Source organism: Prinia subflava, chromosome Z (assembly GCF_021018805.1).
Source record: "Prinia subflava isolate CZ2003 ecotype Zambia chromosome Z, Cam_Psub_1.2, whole genome shotgun sequence".
Lineage (NCBI taxonomy): Eukaryota > Metazoa > Chordata > Aves > Passeriformes > Cisticolidae > Prinia > Prinia subflava.
In genome coordinates this window covers 87983784-87995024 of record NC_086283.1, presented here as the reverse complement: position 1 = coordinate 87995024, position 11241 = coordinate 87983784, and the positions used below count along the sequence as shown (strand labels likewise).

At 40.8% G+C, this 11241-nt stretch overlaps 1 protein-coding gene across 1 annotated transcript in view; it reads left to right on the top strand.

Moving 5' to 3' along the window:
- Positions 1-240: 240 nt before the first annotated feature.
- Positions 241-11241, top strand: part of FGF10 (fibroblast growth factor 10) — a 59192-nt gene continuing 48191 nt past the window's right edge. Inside the window, exon 1 of the mRNA XM_063422672.1 lies at positions 241-938. Within this exon, the coding sequence (XP_063278742.1) occupies positions 602-938 (337 nt within the window). The 5' untranslated portion in view covers positions 241-601. The remainder of the gene's footprint in view (positions 939-11241) is intronic.

Here is an 11241-nt window from a genome sequence, read left to right as displayed (position 1 = left end):
ATCAGAAGAAGGTGTAAAGCCACAAAGTGTGAGTGCACGTGTGTGTAAAGGTGTATGTGTGAAAAATCCATTCCGGCATCCCTCTCCGCTGGTTATTATTTTTCTTAGTCTTTGTTTTTGTTGTTGTCATTGACTTTGCTGTCATCTATTTTTCAGACCTTTCTGCATTTAAGATGGTGAAGAAAGGAGTGAGGAAGAGAACAAAATAACTACTGGAAAGTCTCAAACCAGGTTGGGGAGTGTGTGTGCATGTGGGGGGGGTGGGGAAGGGAAAAAGGAAAGAGGATTAACCACAGCAACCCCCCCCCACCCAAAAAAAGAAAAAAAAACCACAACCAAAACCAACAAAAAAACCAAAACCAACAACCAACAGCTCTTTTTTTCTGAGGGAGGACTCGAAGGATTAAAAGGCAGCAGCTTCTGAGGCGATTTGTCCCCTGAGTTATGGATGTTGGTGCACTTACTTCAGGCCAGATCAGAGCTCAGAGGAATCTAACCAGAAACAGCAACCACCGTCTCTCCACTTGCCTTTTACCAGGTTTTACCCTTCCAGTATGTTTCATTTGATAAGACATTTTCCAGCGCCCAGAGTTTCAGTACAATGTGCAAATGGATACTGACAAATGGTGCCTCAGCCTTTTCCCACCTGCCTTGTTGCTGCTTGCTGCTGCTCTTCTTGGTGTCTTCTGTGCCTGTCACCTGCCATGACCTCGGCCAGGACATGCTGTCCCCGGAGGCCACCAACTCCTCTTCTTCATCATCCTCCTCCTTCCCCTCGTCCTTCTCCTCTCCTTCCAGTGCGGGGAGACACGTGCGGAGCTACAATCACCTCCAAGGAGACGTGCGCAAGAGGAAGCTCTATTCTTACAACAAGTACTTTCTCAAGATCGAGAAGAACGGCAAGGTCAGCGGCACCAAGAAGGAGAACTGCCCGTTCAGTAAGTTCGGCTCCGCCGCCGCGCTGCCGGGCGGGGGCCGCTGCCCCCGGGCCGAGCGCCCGAGCCCCGGGCCGGGGAGGGAAGGGAGAGGTGGCGCCGCGGAGGGGAGGGGGCGCAGGGCAGCGCTGGGTGGGCTCGGCTCGGCTCCTCGGGGACGCCGCTCCCCGCCAGCCCGTATCTGCGAATCTCTCCGGTTACATTTGTTTTGCAAATGGCCTCGCTGAGCACCGTTTGTTTCTTCGCCCCGCAGAAGAGCAAATTAGAAAGATTTGCAAGGAAGTGGCAGGGAGTGTGTGGGGGATATTGTCTCCCGAATCTGAAAATCATTATCCCCTGTCATTAGAGTGCCTTGACGAGAGCGCTGCACTGGAACAATTAATCGATTTGCCCGCACGCTCCTCTCCCCGAGCCGCCCGCTGCGCGCTCCCTCCTGCCCGCTCCGGGGCAGGGGTGTTTTCTCCTGCGGGCCGGGGTCCGCCGTGCCCGGCCGCGCTCTCGGGATGCCCGCGGCGCTGGGAGCCGGTGCGCGGCCGCGCTGCCGCCCGCGGAGCGGCGGAGGCGGTGCTGGGCTGCAGCGCCGCTATACCGCTACTCGCTCCATTGTAAACATCTGGGGCTGCCTTCCCACAGACCTCACACGCGTTTCATTGTCCTTTTCTTACTTTTTTTTTTTTTTTTTTTTTTTTTTTTTTTTTTTTTTTTTAATAAATTATTTCAGAGCAAAAGTCATACGGCAGTCTCCATAGCTGAAGTTTCGAGCTTTTCTCTAGAACTAATTAGATGTTTAGTAATAGCATGCTTCTGATAGTGTATTTTTGGCTGCTAGCACTAGAAATGTACCCTTTACTTAGTTTTCCTGCCTGTTCAATCTCAAATTGAACTGTACTAAATCACAATTATTGCTTTCTCTTGCAAATCTTAAGTGACTATGTCCCACTATAGGAACATGCTGAGAGAATAAGCTCTGTTATGCAACCCGAGGAAACTTTAAGACCTTCTTTGCTGGTAAAGAACCACATTTTGGTTCTTCTGTTGTTTTACATAAATCCAGATAAACCCAGGAATAAATCTGCTGTTAAATTAAAACAGCTGAAAGTGAATTAAGTAGATCCCTTGCTAGCTAATGTGTAAAATGTGGAGTACTTCAGCAGGTTGCCATGCTGTATGATAGACACTGCTGTTAGTGTTCAGCTGTATTTCTAGTAAATACCCATAATATAACCTTACAAACAGTGAGAAAAGGGCTGAAGTATCACGTGTTGGCTTCACTTGCTCCACCTTGCAACTTCATGCTTTATCATGCACTCTAATATTGGTAAATGCCTTAGATGTCAAAGCAGCTGAACTTACCACCTTTCTTTCTGTATTTCATAGAAAGGTAAATTCTTAAGAGACAGAGCCATGAGGGAGGCTTAACTTTGATGAATTTGTGTGGAATGAGGTCCTAGAATGGTGTTTTTTAGATTACCTTTGAATTTGGAGGAGAACAGCACCCCTAAAAAGGGATTCTGGAAGCTTTGCATGCATCTCTCAGAACATCAAACTGTTCCGTATAGCACACTGCTGCCAAAAAGAGCTGTAAGGTGCCCGCTCTGACAGCAGTGTACTCATGGAAGTAACTACACATCTGAGCAGTCCCACTTAGCCAGCAGAATTGGTCAGTGAGTAAACTTATCCACATGCTTAAACTTTTGCAAAATCCTGCCAAGAAGAGGAAGAATATACTGAAATGCGCGTATACGTCTTCCTACCTTTTCAGGCTACATGCAAGAACAACCCCCCACAACTATGGGAGGGGATGTTCATGGTGTGTCCTGGTTTTCCTGTCAGTGCATCAGAAAGAAAATTGGCTTTCTCAGTGATGGTTACTGTCACATCTGCAGAGTATCTGCTGAAAGAGAGGAGAATGTGATTTGTTTCATGTAAAAGCAAGACAATGCCTTTATTATACATAATTGCATCCTATCACTGAAAATTATGTGCAGTGAAGAAAGCACTGCTATCATCATAAAACTTGTAGCTTCCCTACTGTATTTACATCACAAAGGCAGACTTAGTGTACATCCTTCAGTTCAAAACTATTACCACCCAGTTGACAGAAGTCAGAGTTCTGTGTTGTTAACAGTCATTACAATATGCAGTACAAAATTGTGTTTTCTGTAAAAACATAGTCTGCGACCATTTAAAAATATATTTATTATGCCTTTATTCAAGGCTGTTTTTGTAGCAAAATGCTGCAAGTGAAGTCACTAAATCTGCGTCTTTCACAGCATCATGTGTAGCAGTGCTATCATAATACTGCTAAAACCCCCAGCTGGACTGATTCCATGCAAAGATATGGTATCTTTTATATGGTCTGAAAGAAGTAATTACATGTCAATAGATTTCTGCCATGCATAGAGTTAGCCAGGGAGGCCACTAAATTGTAGCCTGTTTAATATTACAGGCAATTTAATCTCTAAAATTAGTTTCTCCCTCTGAAACCATGTTCTCCTAAACAAATAAGAGTGACTATTGACACACAAGACCGAAATATTCTAATTTGGAGGCTAATTTTCTCATATGCTAATGTTTAAAATCCATTTATGCTGCAGTAAAGCCTTATCAGTAGGTCTGTAAGCTCGTGATGTGCTGTGTAATTAGACAACAGCTTTCATGGCTCACTGCCAATTAAGCACTGTCAAGTAAGAAGAACAGTTGGAGAAAGTCAGAATAAACATTCAGAAAACAGAGTTTAATCTCCAGCCTTTAAACGGCTCAAGCAGCATTTGTGGATTTGCTCTATAAATATTGTGTAGAGTGCACTAAATTAAAGTTTATTCTGGCAGCTGTATTCCAACTTGATTGCTTGGAACTATTCCATCATCCTTTCTATACCTATGGAGTACCAGGTGGTTCTTGACTGTTTAGTCAGAAGCCTGGTGGAACTTGCAGCACTTGGCATGGCTGGAGGTGTCTGTCACTAGATAGATGTAGGACACTTTATTCTGTTGTTCCTTACATCTGGAAGTTGGTCCTCAAAATACAACTACTACCTTCTCCTGCAGCAGCACAGCTGTGAAGCTCCTTGCCCCTGTTCTTGACAGAGCCCTTCACAAGCACAAAGAAAGAGAGCTGTAGTGTTTTCTGGAGGTTTACACAGTAAATGAGAAGCAAACACATCCAAAAATCCCCCAAAGAGCAATTTCAAAAGCTTTCACTATAGTTTGAGCTTTGGGATCACCAAGAGAAACTTAAGACATATATTAAAAATGAGAGGGAACTGCATGTGTGCAGATTCTGACTTTCACACAGACAGTTCTCTTGATTAAGATGGTGAAACTCTCTGTGATTAATGGTTGGCATGCATGAAAGCTGCATGATATATGATAAGCTGGATCAAGAAAACGGGAATGTATGTCTCAGTACCGTAAGATTTTCAGTTGACTTCTAAGGTTGCTGTTCACAGTACTATAAGGGCACACAAACTTCAAATTTGCAGGACAGACCTTATTATTTGAAGAACAATAATAAAATACAGAATAGTTCGTTACCAGCAGCTGACCTTCTGTCTGTGGAGGGAGTTGTGCCAGAGCCAAGACTGCAGGATCAGTCTGTTACTCAGGTACAAGTTCAGGGAGTGCAGTCTGTGTCACTGAGCCTGGAGATGAGTGGGAAGAATTGCTGGAGGGATTCCTGCGGGCTTTAGACCAAGCAGTGCTATGCAAAACCTACAGTAGATGGCGGCACAGCCACTGCCTGGTGTCACCTCTGCTCAAACAGAAGGGTCTGCATCCTCAACTATGTGAGACAGTTTAGTTCAAGCAAAGCCAAAAGGGCTTGCACCAGCAAATATTCTATTGAGTTGCCTTCTGACCAACCCAAGTGGACTATTTCAAGAAAAAGGCACTGTGTTGCAGAATAAAATGTATGTCAGGGGAGCGAGCAAGAAATAATTAGCCACTTCCCACAAGCTAACCTATTCTGAGCTTTTCTTCTGAGTATTCAATTATCTTTTATACTAACCTTTAGGAACTCTTGAAGTCCCTGATAAGTCTTTGGTTTTGCTTTGGTTAGCGTGGGATAAGCTTAACAATATAGTGAATGAAAGCAAGAGAGTTTTGAGCCTCATTCTTTAGCCCAAAAGATTGTAAACAACCACTCAACTACTAGAAGGGCTGAACATTACTAATGAGGATTTTAATTGTGTGCATATTTACGTGACATATAAATAGGTATTTGTATTATAGATTGGGTTATATGCAGAAAAGTAGCATTAAATGCATTCTGATTAAGTATACTTCATTTGAACTCTTTTTTGCCATATGTCTGGTGCAGAAAAATAATAAAGTGCCGTAGGTACCTTAACATCAGTTATGAAGCTCCAAGCAGATTAAAGTAATTGGTAAAATATACCATTTTGCTATTGAACATTTTGTAAACGAATGGTTTGGGATTATTGACTCCATATCATATGTGTTTGTAAATTAATGTTAGAACTTTCCACTGTTTTTCTGAAGACTGGTTAGTGTTTTGCTGGTTTAATCTCTAAAGAGTTCTGTTTTATGGCTTTACCAATCAAAATACTTAAAATAGGAAATAATAATGAGTGAAGTAATTTGAAACATAGGCTCCTTAGTGTGAAATGTTTATGTTCTAAAGGACATGATTTCTCACTTTCAGGAGTTTTGTTGTTGCTGTTGTTGTGGGTATGTTTATGGGTTTGTTTTTGGGTTTTTTTTTTTTGTTTGGTTTGTTTTTTGTCTGTAGAACTCAGTTATATAATTTATAGCCAGCAGTACAAAACCGTAGGCACTTAGGAATTATGAATGTGGAAGGAATTGTACTATTTAATATCTACATGACACTCTCCTGTTGCCCTTACTGCATTCCTGCCTTGTGGACCCTCCATGCTGATACTGTAGCCCTGCCGTAAATCTTTTCAAAATACACAGTTGTAAGAAGTCTTTTTGTCTTCATAAATCTAACTTATAGCCACTTGGGAAAAAAAAATCCCAAGAGTTAGGAGCAAATGGAAGTCTGTTCCTAAAACCCCAGAAGAAAGAAAACAAGGGACAAACAGGTTTATAGATGCCATGTTTCTGTTTTAATGGGAGGGTTCACAGGTAGTGGCTCGGTCAAAACTTCCCTTGAAGATGGCATTAGCTGAGTGAGCAGTATAGAATGTGCTTACACTTCTGAAACATCTTGGATGCATTCACTCATAGGATAAGATCCTCTGTTTTGAAATAAGGCATTTTAAGATGACTTTCAGATGTCTTTGAACTGGGTGTGTGAATAGGGGCCTTTTCACTTCAAATGAAAGTCAGATCAGATCCTGCAATAGGGGAGTTCTCATTTATTGCAGAGACCCTTTCATGTAAAAAAAGGAAAAACTTTTCTATGGTAAATCTTGTTAACCTGTGTCTTAAGTTAAAAATTGCAGGTACCTGTATGAACATGAGCAACAATTCACGTGATATAGATTGCTGACTATTCCTCTGAGAAAGCAATATGACTGCACAAGAAAGATTCTAAATAGGAAAAAGTGTATATGTAAATAATGTATTTCTATTTTTAGGCTTAGTATTTGGGCTGATAGTGTCACCAAAGCAGAGAAATTACTTGGTCAGCTTGGGATTTCTTATATACTTCCTTCTTGATATTGATATGTTATGACAAAACTTTGTTTTCTATTTTGTGGAGAGCTTTTTGAATCAAGTTCTTGCACTGTCTTTTTCCCCAAAGCAGCACCAGATTGAAATTTCAGCTTTGTCATTTAAACACTTGCTACTACTGCTTGCAGTTGTATATGTTACTGAACTACTTTATCCTAATATTCTGGGGTGTATCATCTAATGGCCTCTTTGTCACTTGGAAAAACACAAATATTTTGTTTATCAGCATTGCCAACTAGTCAGCTTGATGAGGCTGCATGGAAAAGTAACCCTTGCTCACTTCAGGCTGTGAATACCAAACTACCAGATGAGAAATGGAGGACAGGTTTAGTTAATCTTAGCACGTTTGTTTCTCAGCTGGTAGGTGTATTAGTGCCACTAGTCTAACTGTGTGTACCTGTCAAACAAATTTTCTTTCTTTTACTTCAACAGTTTATTTTTATGTGATATTTGGCTATCTTGCATCCTTTCATTGCTGAGATGCTTTAACACGGAAAAGTAGTCAAGGGTGCTTGCAAGGTTTAGTTCTGTTAACTGGAGGGATCTTTCCCTAGCTCCCCTAATTGCTTCTGGTTCTTGTGCCAATTTATTGTAAAACATCTCTGTTGGTTACAACATAGTAAAAAGCAGACAGGAAACAGTGTTTCATGAAGTTTTGAAAAGTCAGCCTGGGAAAGCTCTCTGTGTTTATGAAGAGAATTAAAATCTTCAAGGGTAGGAGTTAGGAGGAAGTGGCTAAATCCTTAATCACTAAATGGATATTAAAACTGAATTAATTAATTGTGCAGATTATTAAAATTGATTTTGGTGCTTCATGAGTACAGTGCAACAAATGGAAGTTGCAGGGGAAAGAAATGGTTACGGGCAACCCAAGTCTCATACTAAATAGTGGCTTTAAAGGCACTGTTTTTAAATTAGGTCACTTGTGTTCTTTCTTTGAACATTCAGTTCTAATTGCAACAGTAAATCAAGGAATACGCTCAAAGTAGATTCCCATGTAAGGTGGACAACTGGACAGTGCCTTTTTACTGCTACTAACACGTGCACCCAATTACTGGGTTGATATATTCACAATGTCAGCTGTAAAGCATTCCCCTATTTTATAGTTAGCCTAAAGAATTATTAGCCTGTCCCCTTTCACATTTACCTCTAAATAATCTGTCAGTAATGTATATCTTCTACAGTTAAAGAGGAATTTTCACACACATAGAAGCTGACTTTCAAGAAAAAAGGAAATGTTGAAACTCCACCAAATAGTTTTATTCCTTTTCTCTTTCCCTTCTTTCATATTTTTTGTTGTTGTCAAAGAGAGGAAAAGGTTACGGATAGTAGGAACATAAATGATTGTGAATGTTATATAAAAATAAAGATCAGATCTTTCATAAACCTTGATTTAGGAAAGCAATATGATGCCTGTTCCTTTCATGGTGGAAAACATATGTGAAGGACAGCTAGTTGTTTTTTGCCATTCCTGACTTGTTTTCCTACAAGGGGAGCAGCAGTGAAAACGAGGGAGTTGTGGGGGCAGGGGGATAATTGTGAGGAGTCTCTTTGCTCTTCTTTCTTCTGCCCCTGATATTAGAGGTTCAAACATTGCATAGAAATAAATGAAATGTAAGTTTTCTTTTAGGTTCCTGACACACAGTTGTGCAGCTGTAGTCAGCATGTGTGGGAGGTGGGGAGGGAAAGCTGAAGCATTTTGGAATCATTCAGGACGTTATTTAATTGGAATTAAGGCACAGTGCTAAGTGGAGACTGGGTATAAATCAATGATACTGTGCCCGCATTAGAGGAAGTGGGTGGGATGTGTGACAAGTACCAGATCAGTACTAGAAAGGATGACAAGAAAGAAATAGGGGCAGCATGTGTCATGAGTGGGAGAGAACTGGGGAGAGGGGGAGCGTGGCTTGCCCCTTTTGGCAGCTGTGAACTGCCAGCAATGTTGAGTTGTCCTGTCTGATCTCACTGTAACATCTGTTTGCTCACAGACTGAAACTATGAAGACATTAAGTTGCCTTTTGAATTTATGTAAAAGTATGTGCTTGGTTTTAGGGTACAAACTTTCCACTCCAAATTTCTTTGTGTCTTCTCCGACCCTATTCTCTAGATATTAGATACTATTTGGTACCTGCTCTAGGGTTTTCTTCTTCATTTTATCCTCCCCAAGAGGATTAATAACCTGCTTTATTCCTGATAACAAATTCAGTATTGACTTAACAAATATACAAGGTACATATAATATGTACCTTGTTGCATTAATGTACTCTAGAGTTCCAAGCAGTTTGATTTTTGGAGCATGGAGTAGGGTAGAATAGACCATTTTGCTTGCTAGTATGTTTAGTGTTATCAAATATGTCATACTTTGCAAGCTTATTGTTAAGATTTGAAACAGAGACATAGTTACAAGGTTGTTGCTGCAGTGAGCAAGGGAAAATATGTGGTCTAGAATGGGAGATGACTGCATTTAACAAAATTAATGTTTTATAAGACTGCATGTTTACTGTATTCTTTTCACAATTTTATTGTTACATCTTAGGAGATGCTAAAGCTTCTGCTGTTCTCTGGAGCAGTCTTTTAACCCCAACAGAAAAAGGATTTTTCTCATTTATTTCCCAGATACTTATTTTGCTCTATGGTTTTTCCTGAACGTAAACACCAAAAGCGTAAACCATGTTATAAAGCCATAGAACTGTTTAATATCCCAAGTCAGAAGGTCTCATAATGACTATTGTGGCCAACTTCTGATCCTGCACAGGGCAGTCTGGAAGTTGATCTGGAAGTACCTCTCATCCTCATGAATGATCTTAGTACCTGTGGCACGTTTCCCTTGGAGACAAGCTAATGAAAACCTTCCCCTGAACTGTAACCTGGGCTCATGACTCTGCCCCTCTGCCCTGTCTCAGAGGAAGCAGGGTGGTGCATGTGGTTCACATTCTGATGACAGGACACCTTTCCCTTGTCAAAACACCAGTGCTAATAACTGCAACACAGAAATTCTGTGCTCACTGAGGATCTGTAACTGCAAAATTAATGGTAACATGAAAAGATGCAGAAGAAGAGTCTAGAGTTAAGCTCATCATCCAAGGTGGGGTTAGTCTGCTTCTGTGTCTAGGCTTGGTTACTCTGTCTCTTCAGATGCTGAAAAGATAACCTCCCATACAAGATACATGTGTAGTTTTGGTGCTACCCTTACAAGTAGCTGGGTCAACAGTTTGTATTTTGGCTGAAGAGCTAAGGCACCAGCATGTGTAAATTGGAGCAGTAAATTGTTACAAACCTAGTTTCACCAGGTATTCTGACATACAAACAATTGCAAGCTCTTTAAATTTTCACTTCATGTGGTTCTGACAGAAATTGCTTAGAAAGTGAGTAGAATGTAAGAAATGGAAGGAAATTGTGATTGTTTCAGCTTCTTAGAGGTGAAGATGCTGATCAAATCCCATGTGCAAGTCCAGTTCTTATGAACAGTGACATTTAATGTCATGTCTGATAGCTTTTATTCATAAAGCAGCATGACCTCTGCTTCTAAACACCTGTGAGCTCACATAAGCAATGACTCACTTCTTACTCCAATGAGTACACTTTACACCACTTAATCAGCTAATAGAAAATTAGATGAGGTACAAATTACGCCCTTTCTGAGGCTTAAAGGTAGATTCAACATAAGCAGTTTTGCTGCTTTTCTTGGGTTTTGCTTTGTCGGCAACCCTACTCCTAGGCCAAGAGTGGTGGAGGGAGATGCTGAGATCATGCAGACAGGTGATTCCATCCACCCTGGGAATGATGATGTTCTCTGTTTCTGACATACAGTGGCATATGATCCAGGACAGGGAAAGGGTAACAAAGCTAAAAAGAAATCTGTGCTCCAGGTGCTATGAACAGATCATTTCATTCACAGCTTTCTGTCTCTGAATAGCCTGAGGAGTGGCAATTGGAACCCTGCCTGTACATGCCATGGCATTTAAACTACGTAGCAACTCTATATTAGTTATTCCTTGGTACTTCCTCTTCACATGTGACAAAAACCAGTCAAGAACAGCAACTGCTGATTGCTTAAAAGTGGTGATTACTGTATATTAAGGAACTACAAGACTGAATGCGCCAACATACTAAAAACATTTTAGGAACACTCTATGGAAGGCAGAAAGATTACTGTCTGAAGTAAATGCAGTGTATAAAAAACCTTGCTATAGGGCTTTGGATGAGAAAATACTTTTCATCTGAATACTGTGAAATACTTCACAGAACAGCTATTCGGTTGAGTTTGTCTGGGAAAGAAGTCCAACACCAGCTTTATTTATAGAAGAGATTGCAGGGTATTTGAACTTCAGAAAGATTCTTAATGACTATGGTGGGTTTTTTTCTCAAAACAAGACTGAAGCAGGTACGGACTAGAGTAATGATGTAGGATTGCAGGAATGATTGTCCTTCACCTTTTGCTGTGAGACTACCAAGGGGATAATGGAAACTGAGGGAATCCTCAGAGTAACTAATGGTCCTCATGGGGATTGTCAAGTAGCACAACATAGGAATCTGCTTAAAGGGAGAGGGTAGAAGACTGGACAGTTTGGCATAAGGATAATCTGCAGGAATTAAACTTTGTGTCTATGGAATTCCATAAAGTATTAGGAAATAATATCATTTAT